At 40.1% G+C, this 27,185-nt stretch overlaps 1 protein-coding gene across 1 annotated transcript; it reads left to right on the top strand.

Annotated features, from left to right (window-relative positions):
- The first annotated feature begins 973 nt into the window (after positions 1 to 973).
- LOC135478301 (amyloid beta A4 precursor protein-binding family B member 1-interacting protein-like) lies at positions 974 to 27,074 on the top strand. The gene is made up of 12 exons (XM_064758575.1): positions 974 to 1,102; positions 17,785 to 17,987; positions 20,693 to 20,848; positions 21,124 to 21,281; positions 21,480 to 21,554; positions 21,697 to 21,856; positions 22,240 to 22,361; positions 22,941 to 23,030; positions 23,341 to 23,481; positions 24,049 to 24,159; positions 24,932 to 25,036; positions 25,294 to 27,074. The coding sequence occupies exons 2-12, from the start codon at positions 17,789 to 17,791 to the stop codon at positions 25,366 to 25,368; spliced, it is 1,392 nt and encodes a 463-aa protein (XP_064614645.1). The 5' UTR covers positions 974 to 1,102; positions 17,785 to 17,788; the 3' UTR covers positions 25,369 to 27,074.
- Positions 27,075 to 27,185: the final 111 nt, after the last annotated feature.

Below are 27,185 nucleotides of genomic sequence, written 5' to 3' on the forward strand. Positions count from 1 at the left end.
CTCAGGCCGTCTTGCAGAATATGTCGGCCGGTTAATGATATATCAGGACAGTTTCAACTGCGGAACGTCTATATGTTTATCAACATTTCAGGAAGACATCTGTTCAGAATCGAACCTATGAATATACGAGCAGAACGTTGTTTGCTATAAAAGTATACAGGCGAACCAAATATATTGATATATAGAGAGAAAACTGTAGTATGTGTGTTTATATATGTATGAAGCCTGTATGGGAATAAATAATTATTAATTTATTATTTATTTGATTGGTGTTTTACGCCGTAAGTGTTATTAATTAATCCATATCGTGTCAGTATACTATCACAGACAAGAACCATAATAGCGTACCCATACTGTTTCAAAGTCAGCACCAGTACTCCACGTCAGTGATGTCCGGCGAAGTCTTAGACATATTATAGACTGGCCTGTAGGAATTCGTGCCGAATGACACATTATTTTGACAGCAGAATACTTAATGGACTTAGCAGCTACCGTGACTGTCAAAAGACATATTTCCCACTCTCTCTGCCTGGAGAATTAAGCGAGTTTCTGTAGGTATGTCTATTTAAGAGTCATGGCATTGCAAAATCACCGGAAATCAATCCTGATCGAAAATATGGAAACGTTTGACTAGACTGTTTCGGAGACAGCAGTCCATGGCAATTGCGTGACTCTTGAAGGTGCCACTGAACTGCCGTTTAATTTCGTCGTACATAACATAGTCTGGCCCCTGACGGCGTCCACACATACTGTTTTAGTGGCTGGCATCACTTCTTGATGCTGATATCGAATTACAACTGACGCGACTTTCCGTGCCTGCCTGAGTGTCTGCGTGCCCACAGGTTACACGCATGGGTGGAACGCGATGACTCCATCAGCGACGGTTAAAGCTAAGGCGGACGAAGTGCAAATTGAAATCCAACTGTGGCGTCGAGTTTCACATCCTATATATAACGACTCTCGGCACCCAGTCCGATTTGAAGTGACGTTTAATTGGTGTCGTTAGTTTAGAGGTCTTCGATCAAGTAAAGAGACGTGAATTCATCAGTGAAAGGCGCTAGGTGAGCTGGAGATCTTAACGGGTGGTGGCTGTTGAACTGAGGTAGGGTATACTTGTTGTATGCTGTCGAAAATTAGGATAAATTTTACTAAAAATTTAACTGATTAATCAAACGAGTAGGCCCAACCTGCTTTTTTAAATTTTAAATTGGTACCTTTTCGTGGGGCCTATATATAGGAAAAAGTAGGACGAGTGAGAAGGTTTTCGAGTTCGAGTTTCTAATTGTGTTTAATGTCATCCTTTTGACTTAAGTTGAAAGCTGTTTTCTGAAAGCTAGCCCTGCATGACTGTGTTCAAACTATAACGTGAAGCTACTAGCAACCACCAGCTGAGCATTATCAGTTTGGTTTTTTAAGTACAAATCCATGTTTTGCGCTCTCTCGTAGAAATCATATTTATGCTGTCTAAGGTTTACAAGATACACAAATTCAAAATAGGGGAAAACATTCAGTCGGCTTTCCATGGATACAGTAGCTCTGACAAGCCGTAAGCGAGTGTAGTAGTGTGCACGTTGGTACTGTATCGAAAAGATTTATCGCTGTGTGCAGTTTGGTTAAACCATGTGCTGTGTCCTACTATCGTTGGGCATTTCGTTCGTCTACAGGAAGTACGCCCAGCTGAGAAGCCGGCGAGCGTCTCAAATTCTAGTTCGCTCCGACCCTGTAATGGTCTTAACTAAACGGGCGTGAGTTCAACGGCTCAAGTTTTAAATATTAACAGGCGTTCTGAAATTGAAAAGCGCGTTAGAACATACGTCATGAATTGAGTCATATGATAAACAGTTTACTACATTAAGACATTTTACACGGGTTAGCGTTCTTTATCGCATATAACATGGGCGGATAGTTATACATGTATATAGTGATCTGATCCATGATCGAAGAAAACTAAGGCGTCATAGACCTACTGTTTTGGGGTTTTTTGGGGTTTTTTTTGAAAACGTAAAACAGTGAACACGTTATGTACATAATATTTCTGAAATGGCGTAATAGTTGAGGTGGGGAAATCTTCACTTCCTGAATCGTGGTGTTTCTCCGGTAGTATACAGGTATATGTCGAATACAGCCACGATATGCCTGAATCGTGGTGTTTCTCCGGTAGTATACAGGTATATGTCGAATACAGCCACGATATGCCTGAATCGTGGTGTTTCTCCGGTAGTATACAGGTATATGTCGAATACAGCCACGATATGCCTGAATCGTGGTGTTTCTCCGGTAGTATACAGGTATATGTCGAATACAGCCACGATATGCCTGGAGTATTGTCGATATGGCGTTAAGAGTCAATATTTCATTTATTCTATGTTGAATAATTGCAACACATTCAGTACGTAAAACATGGAGAGGAAATATTGGAAATACTATAATTTCATAGGCAGTACACTACAAGCCTTGTATTATATTAAAGTATATACAGTGATGTTCAGGTGACGTGGCGGACCATTTGATGGATAAAAGTGTTGTGTGTTTATTATAAAATAAATTAAAAAAGAAATGCACGGTGTTGAAAATGTACAGAGTGGTTATAAACACGCGCCTAAATAGGAAATGTGAACAGTGTTAATTAACACATGCAATAATGACCACCAGTTAAGAAAGAAAACTTTACAAACATATATTTCTTTCTTTTGTTTTAAAATTTAGCAACAAATTTATATTTTTAGCCTAATACAGTCTTGGTGTAGAATTATTAGAACACGTGCAGGCGCTGCATGTATTTAGCAGAATAAATCTACCGCTGTAACATAATACATATTATATACCATCAATCAGACGGCACACTTTCTGTTTGATCACGTAATAAATTATTTGAGAATAACTGATAATTATATAACATCAAGGAATGGTGAGTAGTCTGCGTTACCTTTTCTATACCTGTATAGATGATGATTTAAGGTTATGCGCCGCAGGTCTGTATACCTATACTTTGCTTAAAATAACTGAACTTTGCATGGGAATATCATTTTAGAAACCGAAATAAAACTGTTTTTTCCCGATTCGAAGTCCGGAGACTTCGTATCATAGCCGGGTCGGGACATACCAAAGACTACAAATATAGTATTTATTGCTGCCTCGCGTGGCGCTCAGCACTAAAAGGCTATACAGGCATGCAAGGAAACGGGACTGGTTGGCCCGATGTCATGTACTGTGACTGGGTGGGGTGTCATGGTGTCTTCGTCATGATACTTCAGTGGCGGTAGCACTTTAGTGGCACGCACTCGCGCTGCCACAAGAAGACACAGTATATGTACACACACCTAATGACTCCTTGTCGTCACACGACTGAAAAATTGTTAAGTACGACGTTAAAAAAACCCCCAATCATCCGTGCAGTATAGTTATGTCATTTGTGCGAATATAGATTAACCCAGTTTTCATAGTCTAGATTGTGCGAATATGGATATTTGGTAATATAATTTATATAGGCTAGATTGTGCAAATATGGACGTTTGGTAATCCAGTGTATATAGGCTAGTTTGTGCGAATATGGATGTTTGGTAATCCAGTGTATATAGGCTAGATTGTGCGAATATGGATGTTTGGTAATCCAGTGTATATAGGCTAGATTGTGCGAATATGGATGTTTGGTAATCCAGTGTATATAGGCTAGTTTGTGCGAATATGGATGTTTGGTAATCCAGTGTATATAGGCTAGATTGTGCGAATATGGATGTTTGGTAATCCAGTGTATATAGGCTAGATTGTGCGAATGTGGATGTTTGGTAATCCAGTGTTTATAGGCTACATTGTGTGAATACGGATGTCTGGTAATCCAGTGTATATAGGCTAGTTTGTGCGAATGTGGATATTTGGTAATCCAGTGTATATAGGCTAGATTGTGCGAATATGGATGTTTGGTAATCCAGTGTATATAGGCTAGATTGTGCGAATATGGATGTTTGGTAATCCAGTGTATATAGGCTAGATTGTGTGAATATGGATGTTTGGTAATCCAGTGTATATAGGCTAGATTGTGCGAATATGGATGTTTGGTAATCCAGTGTATATAGGCTAGTTTGTGTGAATACGGATGTCTGGTAATCCAGTGTATATAGGCTAGATTGTGCGAATATGGATGTTTGGTAATCCAGTGTATATAGGCTAGATTGTGCGAATATGGATGTTTGGTAATCCAGTGTATATAGGCTAGATTGTGCGAATATGGATGTTTGGTAATCCAGTGTATATAGGCTAGATTGTGCGAATGTGGATGTTTGGTAATCCAGTGTATATAGGCTAGATTGTGTGAATACGGATGTCTGGTAATCCAGTGTATATAGGCTAGTTTGTGCGAATATGGATGTTTGGTAATCCAGTGTATATAGGCTAGATTGTGTGAATATGAATGTTTGGTAATCCAGTGTATATAGGCTAGATTGTGCGAATATGGATGTTTGGTAATCCAGTGTATATAGGCTAGATTGTGCGAATATGGATGTTTGGTAATCCAGTGTATATAGGCTAGATTGTGCGAATGTGGATATTTGGTAATCCAGTGTATATAGGCTAGTTTGTGCGAATGCGGATGTTTGGTAATTCTGGAAGGAATAGTTCAAATGTATCTAACATTACTTGCACACATAAAAGAGAATATATTTTAACTCGTGTACAGGTCAAAGTCTAGAAATGTTTACGCATGTCCATATATATTAATCAAAACCATACCGATACAATTTCTGCAAATTTTTGTGATTTTGTAAAATGTCGTGCTTTTCCGGTGAATGTCCGGAGCAGACCCAACAACAGGACATCGTCCATTGTTCCACTTTATTGACGTCATATAACTTTTCAATTTTCTTTGACTTGAGTCAGAGAGGCCACGGGGTGTATGCGCGCATGTGTGTGTGTGTATTTGACGATAAAGTAAGACAGTATTGGCGCTTAACTGGAAGTAGCCACGCGTTATTGCGGAAATATGGGTGGAAGAAGAGAGTACGTAATTATCGATACACCGATACTTCGAGATTGTTTTATCTTCAATCGTGCATCTCTTGAGAACCCGTTATAGAAATGTCCCACATAATTGCGTCGTTTTCGAAAGCCAAATAATTGACGTCACTCTTTGTAACTGTGTCTATATACTCGTTTGTAGAATCCTGAGTTGCCTATTTATCCTGAACTGTAAGGAATGGAATATTTTGTCTCTAATTTCCATTAGATATATCAGTTCGCTTTTACTTAGTAACACTACTGTTATTTAGCGATGAGAAAAACTTGGTCCTGTACACAAATAAATGTATTATACAAACACAAATAAATGCAACAGCAATATTTAAAATGTCGGACAGTGTATTCAAATTTTCATGTTTAATTCACAACAGCGTGGTAAATTTTCATGATTTTTTAAAATGATTATACGGATCGGTATTAATATAAGAAATCGCACGCCTGTTCACCAAAGCTTAATTTTTGTCCATGCGCCCTAAAAATATTGTTTACATCAATAATTGTCAGTTAACTGCACAAAAAATTTTCCGCAATTCTCATTGGCTGAATGGTACTCGCTTCCATTATTTCATGGCACGTGTGCCTTTCAGTTGTTAGAACACAAGAGATGTGGGTTTAAACACGTCCTAGGACAACGAATTGGTAGATTTCCCGTCCACTGTTGCTTGTGGGAGATTGGTGACAATAAACTGTTGGCGGCCCTCAAGAAATCGTTTGCACAGCTTGTAATATTCGTTGAACATCGCTTAATTTCCACCCGTATAATGTTTATATCTGCATGTTACGTGTTAAAATGCTCGTATGTAAGTTGCCAAAGGTGAGTGGTTTATGCCTGACACCCCAATTTCCTCCTCCTGTATAACACTGACTCACATGTATATGTATTTTGTAGACGAATTTCATGATGTTGATAATTTCAAGAAGTTCTGTAACTATTTTTTTAAGCAAAAGTCACTTAATTTGACGTAGCTTACATTGTGCATTTTGACTTTCCTGTACAAAGTTATGTATTAAGAAAGAAAAAAAGAAACTATTGTTTGCTTATAAACTTCATTAGATATATAAGTCCTTTGATTCAATTTAGCTGAAACCCATAAATGTTTAAGTTAATTATCTCAGTTAAGAATACTTCCATGTATTCTCCTTTAGGCGTATTTATCACTTCGGAAACTGTCGACCATTTCCGGTGAATGTTCCGGGATCGCTCGAGTAGCGGACACTGCCAGTTACCGCCCTTCTATTATACTGAGAGTGAACGACGTCATTGGACTTAAATTTAAATTTTCTTCGTCGGTTGAGATACTTGAGATGAAGTGGTGGTTTACTTAAGAACTGGCATACAAATGCCCGCTCTACCGGAAGTCACTGCCGAGGATATAGTGTAATTCATCTCTATGAGATTTCTGCTTCCATCAGCTAAATGAATCCTGACTTGTAAGAAATATTGTGACAAATTATTGTCAGTAATACATAGAGAAATTGGCAAATTGTTTAATTAATTTACTGTGACCTTACACCATATTCTGGAATATTTCCCAGTGAAGTGCTGTGGAGTCAAGAGTGAAAATCAACAACTGAACGAACAACAAAAGTAGTATTTTATTGGTGTTTTACGTCGTACTCAAGAATACATTTCACTTATACAATGGCCGCCAGCATTGTGGTCGAGGGAAACCGGATAGAGCCCCGGGGAACTCACAACCATCTCCAGGTTACTTGAACTCACAGGTATCGCATTGGTGATGGGCTCCTGGATAAATATATAAATGAATGAGTAAATAAATAAATAGGCTATGTAAAGCTAGAAGGCTGTGTTCATGTTAGTGATACAATAACCAGCTAAAAGTGTTCATAATACTGGAAAGATCTAACCCTTATTTAATGTATGGCGCTATATACGAACATGCAAAATTTCCCAAAAATAATTTTTATAGCGATTTAATTGAAGAATGACTCAAACTGGGCATTAGGGATTTCTTTTTGCCACTTGTTTCATTGGTGTTAAACGCTGTGCACATTTTCCAATATGACGGGGGTCAGCTTTATGGGGTGGATTAAATCGGAATGCCCAGATTCTATAGCCTACGACCTCACTGGCCAAGGGCCGATCGTTGTAATGGAGAAGCAAACTCTTTAGCCGAATGAGTTTCTTGGATACGGTGGGATTTTCATAGGAGGAATTTACAGAAAGACACTACTCTGTCCGGGAATGCCCGAACGTGGCCGCAATCGCCCAACACACGACGGAGTGTTCCGGAGTGTCGTTTGTGGTTTATCGGACGCTTTCCATCTGTGTGGCAGGACAGGCACTTCACGACACGAGCTGATTCGGAAACCACTGTTCCGCAATAAAGCTTGTGTGACCTGAAATATGAATGTCAGCGAGAGGGTGTGGTTAGAGTAAAAATAGCGTAGTAAACAGGCATAGCCGGGCTTCATGCGCCAACAGGGGGCATAGAAAGATCATGTGAACAAATACATGTGAATGGAAAGAAACTATAAATAATTAAGATAAAAAATGAGGAGCTGGCTATTCATTAACATTGACGTCATTGGTTCTGACATTTGTTCTCTGTGACAGATATACCAGTGAATAAATATCTCTTTTACGAAGGCGCAATTTTCTTCTTTTGCAATAAATAATTCCCCAATTTTCGAAGGAACATGCAGTTGCCATCTTTACCAATCAGTAATTATCCCTTTTACCAAAGGAAAACTTATCTTCTGTACCAAAAACACTAGCATCATTACCAGTGAAGAATTACTATTGACTGGCTAGCGCAGCGTATTGACCCAGAGTTTCTTACCAGTGCGGTCGCTGTGAGTTCAAGTCCAGCTCATGCTGGCTTCCTCTCCGGCCGTAAGTGGGAATGTCTGTCTGTAACCTGTGTGCTCTGTCCGGTTTCCTCCCAATATAATGCTAACCGCCGTTGTATAAGTGAAATATTGTTGAGTACAGCGTAAAATACCAATCAAATAAATAAATAAATACTATTGAGTGTAAATATCATAATATGTGCAGAGGAGAGACTTTATTAACGTTGGTCTACATGGGCACTATCTGAAACTATTTATATATACATATGGTTATAACCTATAGCTTTACATCTGTTTTTAATGCTTTTAAGGATAAATTTTTTCTTTATTACTTGACGTCTTAAGATTCTTGTCTATTGACGATTGGGGACAGAAGTGTACAAGTGTAGGAGCAATGATGATTACACGCAGAGGTAAGGCTTGTCTAGCTCTACAGGCTTAATATCCTAACTGGGGTAACACGACAACAGGCCATATTTAACCAGTTACGCGTGACCATTTGCCAGCTATCACACTGTCGTCGCTGCTCTGGCGTTAATCTGTGCTGTATGCCCTCAATTACATTGTATTCCTGCATGAATCAGGATTCTGCTGGTGGACTAAGCACTCCCGAGGGAGGGTGCCTTTAATGTGGCCGTATGTTAAATGTGATGACAATACAGCATTTTGAAACCTGATACTGCTTAAGCCATGGTGCTAGGAGCATGCAAATTGCTACTATTTTTGCATTAACATGAACAGTTAGAATGAAACCCTGACTGAGGTAAATTGACAAGAGACCGTATTTCACCGGTTACGCATGACCATTTGTCAGCTTTTTGTCATGCCAAAGACACCTGACATGACACCTTACCTAGTCACATTATACCAACACCGGGCCAACCAGTCCTGTTTCCCTGCTCTAACCTCTGACTGCTGAGCTCTAAGCGATGCAACAACAAGTACCATTTTTAAAGTGTTTGGTATGACCCAATCTGGATTTGATCCCGTGCATGCCGACTTCCAATAAGCTTAGTATCACGGTTACCGTTTTCCTGTTTTAAGGTATGCTTTTGAAGTGAGGGTAGTCGGGATTTTACGGATAGACTAAATTTCATAGTGACATAAAACTTAACTATCTGAATATATGGACTGATTTTGTTGATAAATTGATAGATTACCTGCTGCAACTAGTTATATATTCTCAGTAGTGGTCTTTGTAAATATATTGAGATCGCGTCATGGATAAAATTCTGCTATATGCAGATGAACTGCTTTTGAATCATTTTCGTGTGGCAAGTACTTTTTCATAAGTAACACGGATTAAATACTCATTTAATGGTGAAATAAAACCGCTGAGTCTTGCTTCCAAATTGAGTTGCCTGTAACACGAAGGGATGCCCAATATATGCTGACTGACTGACAATGGAGATAGGATTTATGGGGTTAAAGTTCCCAGCCTTGGTCGTGCTTGAATAAATGTACAGTACCGGTTCCTAACCTTCATCTTCGCCTAGCAAGGATTCTGAAAGCTGATGGGTCTAATATTTTTATTAGACCCATATACAAGCACATGGTACGTGGGAAGGTCGGTCAGCAACCTGCGAATGGTCGTGAGTTTCCCTCGGGCTCTGTCCGGTTTCCTCCCACCATAATGCTGGCCGCCGTACAGCGTAAAACACCAATCAAATAAATAAATAAATACAAGCACGTGTTGAAGATGTTCGCTGTTGGCGTTTAATTACTCCTCGGACTTCTGGTTACATTCACTTTCCCGAGATTACATCATTTTGGCTCCATAATAAAAAGGAATTAAGATGAACACGGAAATTGATCTATGTCCAAGGTGGGCATTTGTTTTTGAAGTGACCGCGTATATCACGTGAAGACCATTTGAGTAAAAATGTATCGATCACTGATCTACATCTGATAATCACTAATCATTTTTTTAACAAATGACCAGGTGGTTTTACACAGATCATGTTGGTCACGTGACGTGATAATCACGCATCAAACAGACGCCGTCTTTATAACCTGTGCTCAAGATGGCTGCAAAAGAAAGAGAGGATTATTAGTGGTCTTAACAAGCAATATCAACTTGCGGAACGAATTGGTTCTACAAATCACTATAAAATGGAAATGAAAGATGAAAGCTAATATAGAAATACTTGATCCATTCTTAGATAACCAAATCAAAGACGGAAAAATGGAATTTAAGGTGGATGCTAATGTGTTAGCCGTCTGCCACGGCAAAGAGAAACAAATCTTGATCACAGAACTTGGCAGCGCCCTCTATAACAAGTTGGGGAGATAGGTCTGCCCATGACAAAAACTGTGAACAAAAGTTTTTCACTTTGTAATATGTTACATATGTTAATATAATTGTCCTCATAAAGCAATTTAAAAAGAATTAAAATTCGAATCGGGATTTTGTGGTCAGTTAAACTGTTTCAAAAAATTATCTTTTTCACAACAGCTTGATACAGACAATAATAAAGGATGTCAGGAATTTTTCGAGTTCTCTTCTGTTGGAGCCTAGAATGTCTGTGTTAGTAGATCTTTTATGAGGGGATGGGCTGATATAACGATATAATGAAAAGTCTCAGGAGACTTTAAGTGCTTGTATTACTACATTTAATAGTAGACAACATCACTCCACTGGAAAACGTAGTTCTGGTCACACTTTCCAGAGGAATTGCAAGTCAAACTTCTCTCTACTTTTTACCTCCAAGAAAGTAATTCTGTACAAAGCCGCGTTGTCCTTTGTTCAGCAAACTGGTAATTGTTTACTCATGCATCTTAAGGACACAATAGTCAGTCCTGTTTGGGCCCTTGGCGTATATTTGTCATTGTGAAAAGGTACCCCAAAGTTGTCGCGACAATTAAAAAAAGGTTTTGCACGAAGTTTTTGGGAAGTTTTTACTCAGGTGTCAACTCCACGTGTGATCGCAGTGAAAGAAAGTCACAGCGAAACGTCAAAGATTGTCATCATAGTGTCACGTGAGGACAGGCGATTATATTAGATTCTAGCAGTTTTTTTAACACCTGTCACGCGACAACTACCTGTAATTAAGACCACATAATCCCATCTATACACATGAATAGATTAACCGGCTTTGTACTAATCTTTTAATTGCTCTAATTACTAATTGACTTAATGATTTTCACAATCCCAATACTACATGTATGCACTGCATATACCGTATTTCGCTTAAAGTTTGGTATGTAAAATACACTTTCTCAAGCATATAAAGGACATAAAATGATTGTTTTGATGCCAATATTCAATTTTTTGTGGTAAGAAATTACTCAAACTTCACAAAAAAATTTCAAGTGGCCTCACAATATGGTTAAATCGATCAGAATCAAGTAAAATTTGCCCATTGTAAAGAATGCTAAACTTTATGTGAAATACAGTAAGTATATTTCTTCTTCAGACGCTCATGAATAATCATGAACATCTTGTCCAATCACACTGTACCTAATGTAGAGGTCAACGCGTGAGGTCAACAAAACTAAACTAATGAAAACGTCAGGCGAACAAAACACATCTTACTGCTCTCGATTCCAGCTGTAACAATATCTTAGTTTTCAACTTACCCGTATATTTCCGGTAAATAGCCTGTCCATCATAGATTTTAGATCATATCATATTCAAAACCCTCCGTAGGTCTAAATTTGATTAATTTCGCAGATATTGACATCTCCCACAATTACAGGGATACAGAATCCATGATGACTGGCTGACAGTTGAGATAGGATTTCCTGGGTTAAAGCTACAATCTTGGTCACGTATGAATACATGTTCCATACTTTCCATGTGCATGCGAAGACGCATTTTCATTGGTCCAACTTCATCGAACGTTTCTGAACTGGTTGTCGTATTCGCACTGTCAAGGGATGACGTTCAGCAAGCCGGATTTTCTCAAATCTGATATGTATGTTGTTATATATAGTGTAACTGCTGATTCATTATGGCTCCATAAGACGCTGGAAGAACCTATACAATCATTCGCAAATTGTTATCTTTTGTTGAAAGAACAGGTATTCTTCTTTTTTTTTCTCAATAAGCACCTATAATTAATCTTTATATGAATTGCTAATAAACTAAGATGAATATCAAGTATAGCATTCTTTTTATATATTCAACGCACGAAAATGGCAAATGAAGATCCCAAAGCAGACTCCAATAAATAGGCCACCATGCAGTTTATATCCTTAACGTCATTTTTACGGCTGCTTCCTCTTGTGTACGGCTTTTCAAATATATTTCTTTAGAAAGTGTTAACCGTCAAGTTTCTCAAGTATTTGTGTTTGATCTTCCTGTCGCAATGTTGTTTGCCTCCCTTATGGTGTACAGCAGGGGATTCATTAAGAAGATGGATTCGTGCCAATACCTTACTTTAATCTCGTGCTGTTTTCTCGGCTGAGAACGTCTACTTTGTTTTAAAGAGTATAATTGTCCGTTTTAATCTAAAACAACTGTAGACTCTGCTCAGTTTTACCGATGTTGTGGTTTATTATTTTGAATTTCTTGAATTTTGGTATTATAGTCTTTATAGAAAAATAAACTATGCCACGAAGAATTAGTGTGCTGTGAAAGGAAAAGAGAGTGTTTTGTAGAAATGAAAAATTGTTCTTTGAAACAAGAAAAATGTACTACTAAGCGAAAGTGTTTAACGAAGCAAAAGTATTTAACGAAGAGAAAGTTTGTTGAAGAGAAGATTGTGTCCTTTAGTAAGATCGTATCCTTAAGTAGAAAAAGAAAGTGTGCTATAGAAAAGAAAGTGTTCTCAGACACGGTACAGACTGACCATTGATTTCGCTGAAGAACCCCCCCCCCCCCAAAAACCCTCAAAACAGACTACATGTAACACATGCTACCCAACTTAAATGAAGGAATTAAGATTGGTTATAGACCTATATGATTCAAAGTATTGCATTACGTTGAGTAATTTCTGAGAACCACCGAAGCACTGACATGAATAGCTAGTCTGTATTTACACAAGGCGGAAACATATTTATGTAACAGTATACATCACTGCAGCTATTATTTGAAGTTTTTTTCCGGTTCAGCTATACTACTGTACACACATGCGACACGATGCATACACCGCATGCGATGTCTTATATCCTGCCCTCAATCACCATCTTTCCAATCTGCCATAGATGTATGTTCCACAGTTTCAGTACTGGATATTTAGAGATGCGTGTAAACACACGTGTATCCAGTCTCGTCTGATCCGATCTGTGTGCCTGTCTGTCTGCCTGTCAGATTGTTGTTACAAAGATTAACTCAAATTAAAAAAATAACAACAGCAACAACATTAAAAAAACAACTGCAAAAGTGTATTGAACGATGTTGTTTGAGGTTGTCTTCTACAATATGTTGTTGTCAGCGCATTGGGAAATTATAGCTGTGTACATCTGAACGCATGGAAATAAGGACAGCGGCTTAATTACTCTTTGGGACCTCCGTGGCTTGTAGTTGGTTAGCGCGCTAGCGCAGCGTAATGGCCCAGAACCCCTCACCAATGCGGTCGCTATGAGTTCAAGTCCAGCTCATGCTGGCTTCCTCTCCGGCCGTACATGGAAAGGTCTCCCAGCAACCAGCGGATGTTGGTGGGTTTCCCCCGGACTCTGCCTGGTTTCTTCCCACCATAATGCTGGCCGCCGTCGTATAAGTGAAATATTCTTGAGTGCGGCGTAAAACACCTATCAAAAAAATATATAAATAAATTAAATACTCTGTATTCACTAGACCAGTGGCAACAGATTGCAACGTACATCACCCCAGTTTTGTTTACCCACCTCTGCTTAAGACATGGCGCTAGGACATGAACAGTATGAATAAAACCCCAATTGACAAGAGGTCGTATTTGACCCTCTACATGTGACCATTTACCGAGTATCACACAGCCTGTGGCTGCCCTGGTTTTAACCTATTTTATATTGATACGGACTGCAGCTTATCCTAGATTACGTATAACCACGTAGTCTTTTTACCACTTTTGGAAAGACCGATTGTTGAAAGACCAATTTATCGTCATTTTACAATTGAACTTCACTTCATTATTGACAGTTTACATAGCGAGTCTACCGAACTGAAATCATGCTCGATCATGGTTGTCTCGGGATAAGTTTGTGTCGCTTTCAAGTTTTGTGTCACCTGACACAAACTTTGGTCTACCAGCATGGGGTTCCTTATGAGTGGGGCTAATTCCAGTGTTAGTATGTTACAGTATTATTCATTGTCTATACAAACACCAGCATTCAGGAAGGTACCTCCCCCATCGAGAGCCTCTGGTGAGCATCGGCCTATATAACGTAATAATTATCCGGTGGGAGGGAATACTTATCGAAAACGACTGAAGTGCTCACATGTTCTCACAGAGGTCCGCGCTATACATGTACTTACATCTGCTAGTGGTCAAACACCTGGGATATTCTGACTTGACAAACTTCTCACCTGTTGACTTTAAACAGCAATCCTAACGCATAATATTAACAGGTAAGTGAGCTGGAAATTTTGATACCCTGAATATGTAGAGAAACCTGTAATGTCACTGGCGTTGATTTGATGCTGAATATGGTAATCAGTTCTAACGCGACTATGTTTTACCTGATTTAGGTTTTAGTAACAAAAAATGAAACTGTTTTTGCGAGAAAAAGTCTATGATAATAGTAATACACTTATTTACAGGACCTATGCTGTTGTTAGAAAGTGCAGGTTTTGTGATTTCGATGAGTTTCATGACCGAAAATGATTGTTTTGATAAGTGTAATTATATGAGTCATAACCCGACTATCAGGTGTCGGAACTGCTGGCTGTCCACAGCAGTGTGGCTTTTGTGCATAGTGCTATGTGCTAAAATAGCTTGTAATACAGGACAACTGAAAAACACTAAACACCACAGCAAAGCAACCCTTCCTCAGGTGCGTTGTATTAAATTGCGTCAGCAAAGGTAATGGAAGGTGAAAAGATTCTCAGAGTTGTTCGGGATTCACAGCTTACAGGATTGAAGTTTATTTAAATAGATCGCTTACAAATTACATGATCAGCGCGGGCACTTTAAGCTTGAGACGATACAGTTTGACTTTTCTTGTGACCTCCACGGTGCTTGCATGCATGGATGACACGAACAGGGTGTGTTTGGCTGCTACTAGAGTGCGTGCGTATTGGCCGTTATAAGCAGTGGGCTACACAGATGGGGTGGATGGGTTTACGTAGGATGGAGATCAAGTTTGCACAAAACGGCTTGTATATGTGTGCTGTCAGAATTTGATATAAGCTGAGATTCCAAGCCTTGAATCGGATAATTTATCTGATAAAGACATGATGTTGTCTGGATTTAAAAAAAAAAAGAACATACTCGGGATAATTCATTTCACTTACACAGAGGAGAAATTAACCAGCACGGAAGAATTGAAATGCCCAGCATGAAGGCGGATTGCACGTGTATAGCGACGCAAGCTGTATCCGAACTCACTACCCATAGTTGGAGATGAAAGCTTTGCTCGAACATATGCGCTGTGTTTCAATTGTGTATTACAAACCTGATTTAGATATCATTACGTGCCCATAATAGTTTTACTTTCATGATGATAGATGAAAGTAGGTGTGACATCACAATTTATTTATTTATTTGATTGCTGTTTTACGCCATACTGAAGAATATTTTCATTTATACGACAACAGCCAGCATTATGGTGGGTGGAAACCTGGCAGAGACCGGGGAAAACCCACGACCGTCCGCAGGTTGTTGGCTCACCCTGCTAGGTGTGAGACTTTGATATGAACGGAGGGTAATAATTATTGTTTGTGAGAAGGCTAGTGAGTAAAAACTGCATGGTGTTATACCTTGTTTGTATCTTGGCAAAATTCGGTGGTTTTACCCCTGGCAGTCTGATAGGTGGTCAGGAGTTCTGCCAAACACGTGATCACTAAATGCATGATTCTTGTCTCCGCCCACACCTCAATAACCCCGTGAGAACACTGGGTAGCTAAACGACCTCATTCATTCGTCCTACGGCTGCACCGAATGGACTGGGGAATAACCCCAAGGGTTACAATAACAATAAGAATGGAACCTATCATCAATAATCTATATCTCGTGCAGAGGGAACGGGAATGAAGATCCCCAGGTGAAGGTCATTTTAATCGACCACACGGAATTTACGCCTTTGTCATTCTAACGTTTCTCGAACACAAACGCAACAGTTTCATTGTTCCAATTTCACAAAGCTTGTTTTCATTGGTCCAAATATGAAGTCTGTTTTGCATACCGAGCTGTCACCTAGCGTTATACTGAACTCCCAAGTAGTGACTTGTCAAAAATCGCTTTGTGCAATGCCTCGATCAAAAGAGCCAAGACATTAAAACTCACAGTGAACAACGTTCTGATATAGGCCTGTTTTCCCGGGAGAGAGCTGCGTTGAAGTGGTGCAGACAGTAAACGTTAGCCTCCACCTCAAAGCTTACCAAATATGAAATCTTTAGTGGAATACAGAGACGCCATGCTGAGGTAATAATCGAATTTCCCACGCACCAATTCATGCAGTTCCTCACTTAGGTGTAGGTTATTGTAAATTTTCACTTACCCCCCAACCTTTCCCCACCCTTCCCATTGAATCTTCAAGCCATCCAAAGACCGCTGTCCCCCACGTGCAACACGTATGTTCAAGTTCCCGTGCCATGCAGAGCTCCAGGTGCCTCCCCTCCCCCCGCTTCTCGTTCATTTTTGTCGATACCCGGTACAGAAAATAATAATTAAGATTTTGGGGGACGTACCCACCGGAATACTACCTGCAGACAATCATCGCGGGCCTTTATAGATCAAAGCGAGGGACGTCGAAATTAGGTCTACATAATCAAGTTTTGACGCGGTCGATACAGAAGCTATGCCAGTACATAAAGTATATATACTGGAACATTTTCAAGGTAAACTCACAGTTGTTACGTTTCCTCAGATAAATAAGGCGTGAAAAAAGGTGATTTAAAAAAAAATTAAACTTGCATTAGAAATATTTCTGAGGAATTCCGTTGTAAGATTTCAACATCCTGCATATTTTATCGCCTCACAAAGTCTTCAGTATTTTATTTATTTATTTATTTATTTATATAATTGGTGTTTTACGCCGTATTCAAGAATATTTTACTTACACGACGGCGGCCAGCATTATGTTAGGCGGAAACCGGTCAGAGCCCGGGGAAACCCACGACCATCCACAGGTTGCTGCTAGACGTTCCCTCGTACGGCCGAAGAGGAAGCCAGCACGAGCTTCAGTATGATGCGACTGGAATACAATTCTATACTAATACATGTATTAAGATTTCCCGTTGTTTCTATTCAAATATAATTTCTGATCAACGCTAACGGCTAGTTCATCTGCTATCTGTACTTTAAGCACATATCTGTTCGATATCGCAATACGCGAACTTGTGACCTACGTGTAGCTACAAACTTTAATTTCTGGTTGCTGATTTAAGCATGGTTAGGCACTCCAACAAGGTCAGTCCAACAAGCTCAATATTTATATGGTGAAAATAGTATACAAGCTCAATATTTATACGGTGAAAATAGTATTATGTGGAAGGAAGTAGTAAAATGTTCCATACGGTTGGCGCTATTCGACCACGTGATTGTTCCATGAGGGCGATAGCCACCTTCTCGTCTGATATAGATTGATTATGCAGCAATATTAGTCAGTCAGAATTTGTCGTTCGTTTTGCTGCAGTGTTATGCGAAATAGTGGCATCGCCCAAAAATTTGGAAGAGTCATATAGGGTACTAAAACATTTCGGACTTATTATTTAGGTCGATACAGTTTTTTTATAGTTCCAATGGCGAAAACTCTCCATTATCTACCGGTACTTCGCGAAAAGGCCACAGCTTTTCAATCACAACCGTATTAATTGATCATTTACATGGTTCGTCAAGTGACTCTATTCAACCTCCTACTGTTTGACTGTTTCAGGATTATGGACCGTTTTCCAAGTTTGATCGGTAAACATCGGCACTTTTCGGACTCGGACCGGCTACCTGGACCTCATACGCCGTACTCAGGCTGCCGGAAATTGTCCAATATGGAGGCTCTGGAGGATACCCTTGCCAGTCTGAACCAGAGGATCAGTGTGATGAGTTTGTCGTCACGACCCGCACTGGACAGCTGGGAGTCCGGTAAGTAAGCCATCACCATCAACAAACGTGACAGCACTATGTGCATGTCGCATATCAGCGAGGCGACACTATAAGTATGTCGATATTAAAATGGGACTGCCACAGTAGGTTCTACATTAGCATTGCCAACAAAGACACATCTGCACTAGCATTACCAGCACAGTTCTGGATGGGTCTAAGCATTTCCAGTACAGTTCTGGATGGGCCTAAGCATTACCAGCACAGTTCTGGATGGGCCTAAGCATTACCAGCACAGTTCTGGATGGGTCTAAGCATTTCCAGTACAGTTCTGGATGGGCCTAAGCATTACCAGCACAGTTCTGGATGGGCCTAAGCATTACCAGCACAGTTCTGGATGGGTCTAAGCATTTCCAGTACAGTTCTGGATGGGCCTAAGCATTTCCAGTACAGTTCTGGATGGGCCTAAGCATTACCAGCACAGTTCTGGATGGGTCTAAGCATTTCCAGTACAGTTCTGGATGGGCCTAAGCATTACCAGCACAGTTCTGGATGGGTCTAAGCATTTCCAGTACAGTTCTGGATGGGCCTAAGCATTTCCAGTACAGTTCTGGATGGGCCTAAGCATTACCAGCACAGTTCTGGATGGGCCTAAGCATTTCCAGTACAGTTCTGGATGGGTCTAAGCATTTCCAGTACAGTTCTGGGTGAGTTTAAGCCCCGAATGGATCTTAGCACTGCCAGCATAGTTCTTCATCAGCATCAAACACAACAAACAGTCGTCGGCCTTAGCATAGGAGCACAGTTCTACATGAGCATCAAACATTATTGACACAGCTCCATTACCAGCACAGTTGTGGATGGGTCCATGTATTACCAGCACCGTTGTGGATGGGTCCAGGTATTATTAGCACAGTTGTGGATGGGTGCATGTATTACCAGCACCGTTGTGGAAGGGTCCAGGTATTATCAGCGCAGTTGTGGATGGGTCCAGGTATTATCAGCACAGTTGTGGATGGGTGCATGTGTTACCAGCACAGTTGTGGATGGGTCTAGGTATTATCAGCACAGTTGTGGATGGTTCCAGGTATTACCAGCACAGTTGTGGATAGTTCCAGGTATTACCAGCACAGTTGTGGATGGGTCTAGGTATTATTAGCACAGTTGTGGATGAGTCTAGGTATTATCAGCACAGCTGTGGATGGGTGCATGTGTCACCAGCACAGTTGTGGATGGGTCCAGGTATTATCAGCACAGTTGTGGATGGTTCCAGGTATTACCAGCACAGTTGTGGATGGTTCCAGGTATTATTAGCACAGTTGTGGATGGGTCTAGGTATTATCAGCACAGTTGTGGATGGGTCTAGGTATTATTAGCACAGTTGTGGATGGGTGCATGTGTTACCAGCACAGTTGTGGATGGGTCCAGGTATTATCAGCACAGTTGTGGATGGGTCCAGGTATTATCAACACAGTTGTGGATGGTTCCAGGTATTACCAGCACAGTTGTGGATGGTTCCAGGTATTATTAGCACAGTTGTGGATGGGTCTAGGTATTATCAGCACAGTTGTGGATGGGTGCATGTGTTACCAGCACAGTTGTGGATGGGTGCATGTGTTACCAGCACAGTTGTGGATGGTTCCAGGTATTATTAGCACAGTTGTGGATGGGTGCATGTGTTACCAGCACAGTTGTGGATGGTTCCAGGTATTATTAGCACAGTTGTGGATGGGTATAGGTATTAACAGCACAGTTCTGAATCCGCTCAGTACAGTGCAGATACAAAGGTCCCAATGGCTACGTGCGTCCATTTGACAATTGTCAGACTGTAGTTACTGCTCTGGTTTTATTCTCTGTGCTGATATTATATCATAATTACCCACACATCTACATAAGAATCAGCACTACGATACTCACAAAAAACATCTACATTAACATTTATCAGACATCAAAGCAACAGTCTTATCCGCGTGAGTTGGATTGGAACCCGTGATCTCATTGTTGATAGCTTGAACAACCTGCTTGCCGGCTTAGTCATTTATCTATATATGTGATGCTGACCCTACCTTGAGTTTAGACCATCAAAATTTTCTCCAATAAAACTAATGGGCACAGAAAGTAGTCTAATCGTTTGTCTTGATCGTGCAGTGACACAGTTCTACATACCTATTTATATATTCTAAGTAAGCCACGTGGCCATAAACCGCTGTAAGAATAACAACAGGTAAGGTCTTTTAAGTGTGCTTGACGATTATAAATGTCACAAAACTGTGTCGCGAAAGGATATATTGGCTAATTTAAGGCGGGTCTTTGCTACAACTATAGAATAATACTGACCTTTGTGTATGTGGGCTACAAATATTCGTGTAGTCATCCGTCAACTCTAGCTGTTTTCGACATTGCACAAAACCTTCATGGATATATAGCAACCGCATACATGTCAGAAATGCCTAAGCAATCTTTTGCTGAAATGTTCGTCTGACTGGATACTGAATTACAACATCGATTTGGACGAACATTATACGGTTTGTACTGGCAAATTATAGGCTCCACATAGAGGTCTCAATAGCTGGTGTCGCTCACAGTGTCTGCGTCGGGATGATTCACTGCGGCAGCGCCATGTATTCTGGCAATGTGAAACCATCCTATGACACGAAGACATCGTCATGAGAGCGACTTTTATTCCAAAGTAGACAACAACCTTAATGACCTTGAGTATGACCTTGAGTTTATTATTCGTGTTACAGAATACTCCAGTGGATATGATGAGATGAGTTTACAAAGTGGCAGCAGTGTGGACTCCTGCTTCAGTAGTGAGGACAGCCTGGACTACACGGTCATCCCCAACCCACGGGACGAGAAGACCCCCACCCAAGGACAGGCACAACTGCCAGACTTCTCAGGTAGAGTACAGCCGTGAAGGTCGTGGCAATGTCACGCAATTTTCTCTCTTTACACAATATTGTATTTCTGTCTGAGGATAGGTTCTGTAGTATGGAATATACCCGCTAGATTGAATCATTTCCTGATACAAGATCAAATAAAACAAAATATAGGAAAGTATATTTAAAGGTGAAAATTCTTACGAGCATGTTTATTATAGCAAAAACAGTGGTAACTTTAATAATTGCAAATTATGTTGTGTTTTTATGCCTAATCTCATCATCTCTGACTTCAGGCCGCCCCGATTTCTTGCAAAGAAGTTTCTCCACTCCCAACAGCTTTCCATCTGTACCACCTCGCCGTGATGTCAGACGGTCGTTGCGTGAATCAGTGACGTCACAATCTTCAAACTACAGCGTGATCGTTTCAGCGCAGTTGAAAGACCCAAGCAAGGTATTTTGACTTAACATCATTTTTATTACATTTTTCGGCTGTTTGACACGTGTGTGCGCATATGCTCGTTTGTTTTAATTAGGTACAGCCTTGAAATAATAAATTTAATAGCAGCGAGACTACTTATAGTCCACGGTATGTTTAATTCAGTTGTCGTTAGGATGTCATTCAAAAATTAGTTACAAATTTTATTCTCAGAAAGAAACTGGCTGGCGGACATGGTTACGTGGTCAGAGCAGGCTGTCGCTAAGAGACAACAGCACGCGCAATAAGGTAAGCGGTGAGGCCAAATATTCGAGATTACAGACAGAAAAAAAATGGAAAAACCTATAACTAAGGGAAACTACTGAAAACTATACGATTAGGAGGCCAAGATGTGAACAGGGTTACATGTTGGACTTTTTTGTTCCCTCAGACGAAGTTGACGGTGTTTGACGAAGGCGGAGGAAGTCACGCGGTTTTGGTGGACGAGAAGACGACAGCTGGAGACTTGGTCAAGTCGATGGTGGCCCGAACACAGAGCAAGGACAGCATTCATTGGTCAATAATCGAAGACCTGGATCTTGGAAGAGCAGGTTAGGGTTGTCTCCACTTTAAAACAAATATTTATTTAAAAAGATAAACAAAAGCAGTAAACCGCCATATTGTATGTAAGGTCTCCCAGTAAATCGATTAGCCCAAAATGAAGCTTTTATTTTCTATCCCCAGATTTTAGTTATTTTATTGAAATAAAAAATGAAGAAGAAAAAAACATGACTGGATACATGATAATTGTTTGGCTGAAATTGCGAATCTGCCAATAGCGCTCACATATCCTTCTGTCGAACATCAGTTATACAATTATAATTTTATTCAATTTTTTTGTACACCAGAATTAAGCCACTGTTAGAAGAGGTGATTTCGAGAGGTGTTCTGTCCTTCAGTTAACCAATCAAGCGATCCATATTCGAATTTTCAGAAAGACTAGTTGAAGACCATGAGCAGATTTTGTCCATCCGAACAAACTGGACATCGGCCCGGATGAACAAAATCGTATTCAAAAATGAACCCAGGAAAAACGACCCATTCATGCATCCAGAGGTGAGTTGTGTGGAGACAGACACGCGTCTGGCCTCTACAAACTGACTGCATGTGTACATACACTTCCGGACGAAATCTCTTCATAGAGACACACGCTTTAAGCTCTATGATTTATGACGTGTTTCCAAAAATAAGCAATGTTTATAAAAAGTAGACACATTATAAAACACTTATAATCCGGAGCTGGAATCTTGAAGGTCAAAACTAATTTTAGTGGTACATTTCAACTCTAAAAACTAAAGATTTATTTTTTTAACAAGTAGCAGCCTTCTATGTGGTATTGTTTCTTGCATTTAATTAGAGACTCACCAAATGAGAATACTATAATATCATGTAGACCCTAGCTAAAATACGAGACTGCTTTTTTTCATCTGGGAACTTCCTATATTGTGAAATAAAAATCGAGTATCAGTTAACGTATGGATAAGGGCGATATAGGCTATACAAAATGACAAAAAATTATTTGGTTGAAGGGAAATATTCTTGTCATAAACTCGCACTGTCCCAAAGACTAAACATTACTGACACACTATTAAGATTTGTAGTAAATACTTATACAGCTAATCTCGGTTTTTCCAGCGTCTTTTCTCCGAGCACATGAAGGACCAGAAGTCCGACCGGAAGCGGTTGACAGCAGACGCGGAGAGAGCACGGGAAATCCTTATGATGGTTGGTCACAATTTCAGTCCATTTTACCGCCAAAAATTTATCTCCATTGACTTATAACTGCGTTTAATGTGATTAAAAGTAACTTATATCTGACGCGAAAATATTTATATTTTTGACAGGTAGTCATTGACTGTATTTTAACACAGCGTTTCTTAACCTGACATCATTCACTGCGCGTTGTATAACCATGACTGTTTTGGTGGTCGGATGTGAAACTGTCACAAGAATTTGTCCAGTTCTTAACACTACACTGTCCATTTTGACATGTACATCATGCTTATCAACTTATTCGTGTTCTCTATGTCCACAGGACTTAGTAGCGGAGTCAGACCGCACACCTGACCTCCAGGGAAAGCTGCACCTGAAGTTAGCCGGGGAGAGCAAATGGAGGAAGGCCTACTGTTACTTGAGGGGTTCGGGACTGCACTACTCAACTAAGGGCAAAACTCAGGTATTTATGTTTTAATTTATTTCATTGTGGTTTAACACCGTACTGAAGAATTTATCGGTTGCCTGACGGCGGCCAGGATAATAGTTTAGGGAGACTTAAAGTAAGGGTTGATATGGCTCTCATCTCCAAATTTGTGCCCATCACCTTTCATGGATAAGATATAAAAGGGAAAAATTTGAGCAAAGCTTAGCACCCCCCCCCCAAAATCTGGGTACATTGGGAAACCGCAATCAATCAAGAACTCTCGACTTCCCTCTCGCACATGGTTAAATTGTTGACTCATTGCATCTATCAGGCCCTTGACCATAGAAGTCACGTGTTCGAATCAAACTCTGGTTATCCGGCTGCGGCTTCAGGTAAAGAGACTTGCCTGGAACCAGACGAAGGTCGATGGTTCACTCCGGTTTCCTCCAACATGACCGTCGTCAAATTCTTAATCACGGCATTAAACACCAACCAATCATTCGATCAATAATTCAATCAGTCAGTCAATCAATCAAATTACTGAGACAGGCACACCCACACGGGTATGGTAGTCACAGTCTTATTCAAATGTTTCCATTGTAGGATCCTAAACACTTGCGTTGTTTCTGTCGGCTTGAAGACGTGGACATTTTCCTGGTGAGGCGTTCTGAGAAGAAGGACAAACTCCCGACGAGACACTGTCTTATGCTCAAGGTTCGTCATCATTTAGGTTATCATTAGCCAGGTTATATCTTTGACAGTATACTCCAGAATTTTCACCTATACGACTTTTACAGTCAGGTTTGTATATTGTTGAAATCGGTGTTCACGTTAATCCATTGCCCTTCTCCACGTACCATACAAATCTGATGACATACAGCTGCAACCGAATTATAGCGAGAGATTCTAACCTGTGTCATCACTGACTAGTGAATATAAGTTATGGATATCAGGTTAACAGTAACCGAAATAGGCTCTGAAACACATTTTAGCACATATACTAGTAGCTCTTGAAAATTTTATTTATACACCAAGCCAGCGAGGACCTTCTTTGAATTACATATTAATCTATTTCACCTAACATCGGTCCTGCATAAATGTCATATCAGAGTGAGGGCTTTGACATGATAATTCTGATGTCAACGCTTTGGGTTTTCCTCGGAACAAGTTCATCAGACTTCACAAAAAAGCTCGTAATTGGGTGGATAAGGTGGATGGATGGGTGGATAAGGTGGATGGATGGGTGGATAAGGTGGATGGATGGGTGGATAAGGTGGATGGATGGGTGGATAAGGTGGATGGATGGGTGGATAAGGTGGATTGATGAATCGGAATCAAGGAAAATGTGTCACTTAAAAATACCGAACTTCAGGTGAAAATACAGTACAATGTGTACTGGGATAGGCGCCTATTTTACAGGATGCAGACTATGTACGGATAATTATACAAATTTCTGATTTGTGTTCTTCTTTTTTTTTTTTTTTAGAATAAGAGGATCCCATTGGGAGAGGGTATCAAAGAAGTGGGCTGTATCTGTGCTAAAGACGAGGAGTCCTTTCTCACGTGGTTGTCAGGGTTACGGATTGGAAAGGTAACTGATTCATTTCGCGCGCTTCATACGAACACCAGTAGAATGCAGAGTAAAACTAGAGCGGGGATGACAGTGTAATAGTTGGCAAATGGTCATACACAGGCAGTGAAATCCGGCCTCTTGTCAAGAGCTAATTTGTAGGCATTCGTACATGCATTATTATTTATTTTTCGCCTTGGGTTTATTAAATATCACTTTTATTATTATTTCTACCATAGCAATACTGTAAAAGTTGTTATGTCCCTTTGTTGTTCCAGTTTGGACCCCTTCTACGTCACAGCTTCAAACGGAGGCTCGGAAGTGCTGACATCACATTTTTGGCGGAGTCGTGATGACGTCATTGCGCGTGGGCATTATTTATTCTGTCATTCTATCATCATATACTTGGAGTCAATACTCACTGTGGCACAAGCGCATTAAGGACTGACTAAACCTAGATGCAGAACGTCTATATAGATAAGACTTGATCAAGTGCCCAAATACGTATACACTGTATATCCTCCCACTGTATACACTCCGAATCTCCTCTCACATGGTTTCTTAGAGAAAACAACCACCTGTGAGGAAAATGCAGCAGTAATCAATACATATTCATATTCTATGCAGATTAGTATTATGGATCACGTGTGTAAAGGTTCCAATAATATTTAACGTTATCGGTATTTATTGCACAATTCATGTATTATTTATCGAACAGATGAAAGGATAAAGCGCATGGCCATTAAATCCAAAACTATGCAGGCCTACATCGTAATGGTCCTTGATGGCTGAGCGACGTAATGGGCTCTGCCTCGTGTCCACTTGCCGTGAGTCCACTTGGTGAGGTCGTAGCTTCCAGTCCAAACTTTGCTGGATCAGCTTTGGATGCAAATCTGTTTCTTTCAAATGTAAACTTGGCGGGTGTCACAGAAGTGAAATACTCCTGAGTTCGACGTAACACAATGGAATAAATAAATTCTACATCTGTAATGTGCGAGTGTGCAGGTGATACCCAGGTACTCACTTTTTAGCCATTGACATTTCGTTCGACGATTTGTTACAGCCGGGTTGTCTCCCCTGGGGTGTGCCGTTTTTCTTCATCCACAATTTGTACCTGATCCCATTGTCCACTGTGCAAGTGAGTTTTATCGTTGCTGGGTGAAAATACGATCGCCAAAGAAACAACAACAACAACATAACTAATCACTTTAGTGCTATAACAGATTGAACGCGGAAATGCTTAAATTTTATTGAAGAATGTTACTGTAGATATACACAGGTGCTCTAGTCTCTCGCCCTTTCAACAATTAATCTGTGTTCTAGTCTCTCGCCATTTTCCTAGAAATGTGGGCACTTATGGGCGTTTATTGACAAGAAAACACGACTTCTGAATTCCCAATCTTCAGCAATATTTATATGCCTCGCATGCATCTGATTTCACAGTAAATATTTGTTGGAATAAGTCAACATATACAGCAATGCGAACATGCGAATTCCTTGTGAAATAGGGTAGAGGGGCAAATTTCATGGAGCGTAAAACTTGCGGAGATATTTCTTGCAATACACGCTGTCCGTGCTGTGGTTCTGTGTGAAAATTCAAATGGCGTCATTTGCGGAAGAATATCTCCATATATGAAGCAGCCCGAGGTATTATTCCAGCCATCATATCACGTGACCAAAGAAATTTACAAATTGTATGTACAGCTGTTCTCTGCGCTTAAATTTGTGGAAACATTTACTCCAGTACAAACTCTTGTTCACTTCACACGTAACAGTACGCTCAAATTTGAGGAAATGTTTACCCCATTCATGATATTAGTACATTTTAGCCGTTTTGCTCAAAATTGGGCATCTGTTACTATGCTCAAACTGGGGAAACCTTCATTTCATTTTTAATCTGTGTGCAGATCAGTTTATCGCTCATATTCTGTTTTTATTATTGTCTCGTTTAATTGTGCCATTGACCAAAGTTATATATGAATATACAATATTTAGTCAAAAGACACGTTATATTTTTAGATTATTCTTTACGGAATAAATAGTTGCTGTTTTAATTCGATTATTGCTTGTGTTTTCATTTATAACTGCCAGAGGAATGGCGTTATGGTCACTTAGCCCATTTGATAGCCAAAATGATAGGGCATACACGTCGTAAAGGCCCCTGGTTCGA

Source organism: Liolophura sinensis, chromosome 11 (assembly GCF_032854445.1).
Source record: "Liolophura sinensis isolate JHLJ2023 chromosome 11, CUHK_Ljap_v2, whole genome shotgun sequence".
Taxonomy (NCBI): domain Eukaryota; kingdom Metazoa; phylum Mollusca; class Polyplacophora; order Chitonida; family Chitonidae; genus Liolophura; species Liolophura sinensis.

Bases quoted from the DNA above. Each gene is read 5' to 3' on its own strand.
- LOC135478301 (XM_064758575.1), top strand. From the start codon at position 17,789: ATGGACCGTTTTCCAAGTTTGATCGGTAAACATCGGCACTTTTCGGAC. The intron at 21,282-21,479 runs GTATTTTGACTT...TTTTATTCTCAG, and splicing joins AGTTGAAAGACCCAAGCAAG to AAAGAAACTGGCTGGCGGAC. The intron at 21,555-21,696 runs GTAAGCGGTGAG...TTGTTCCCTCAG, and splicing joins ACAACAGCACGCGCAATAAG to ACGAAGTTGACGGTGTTTGA.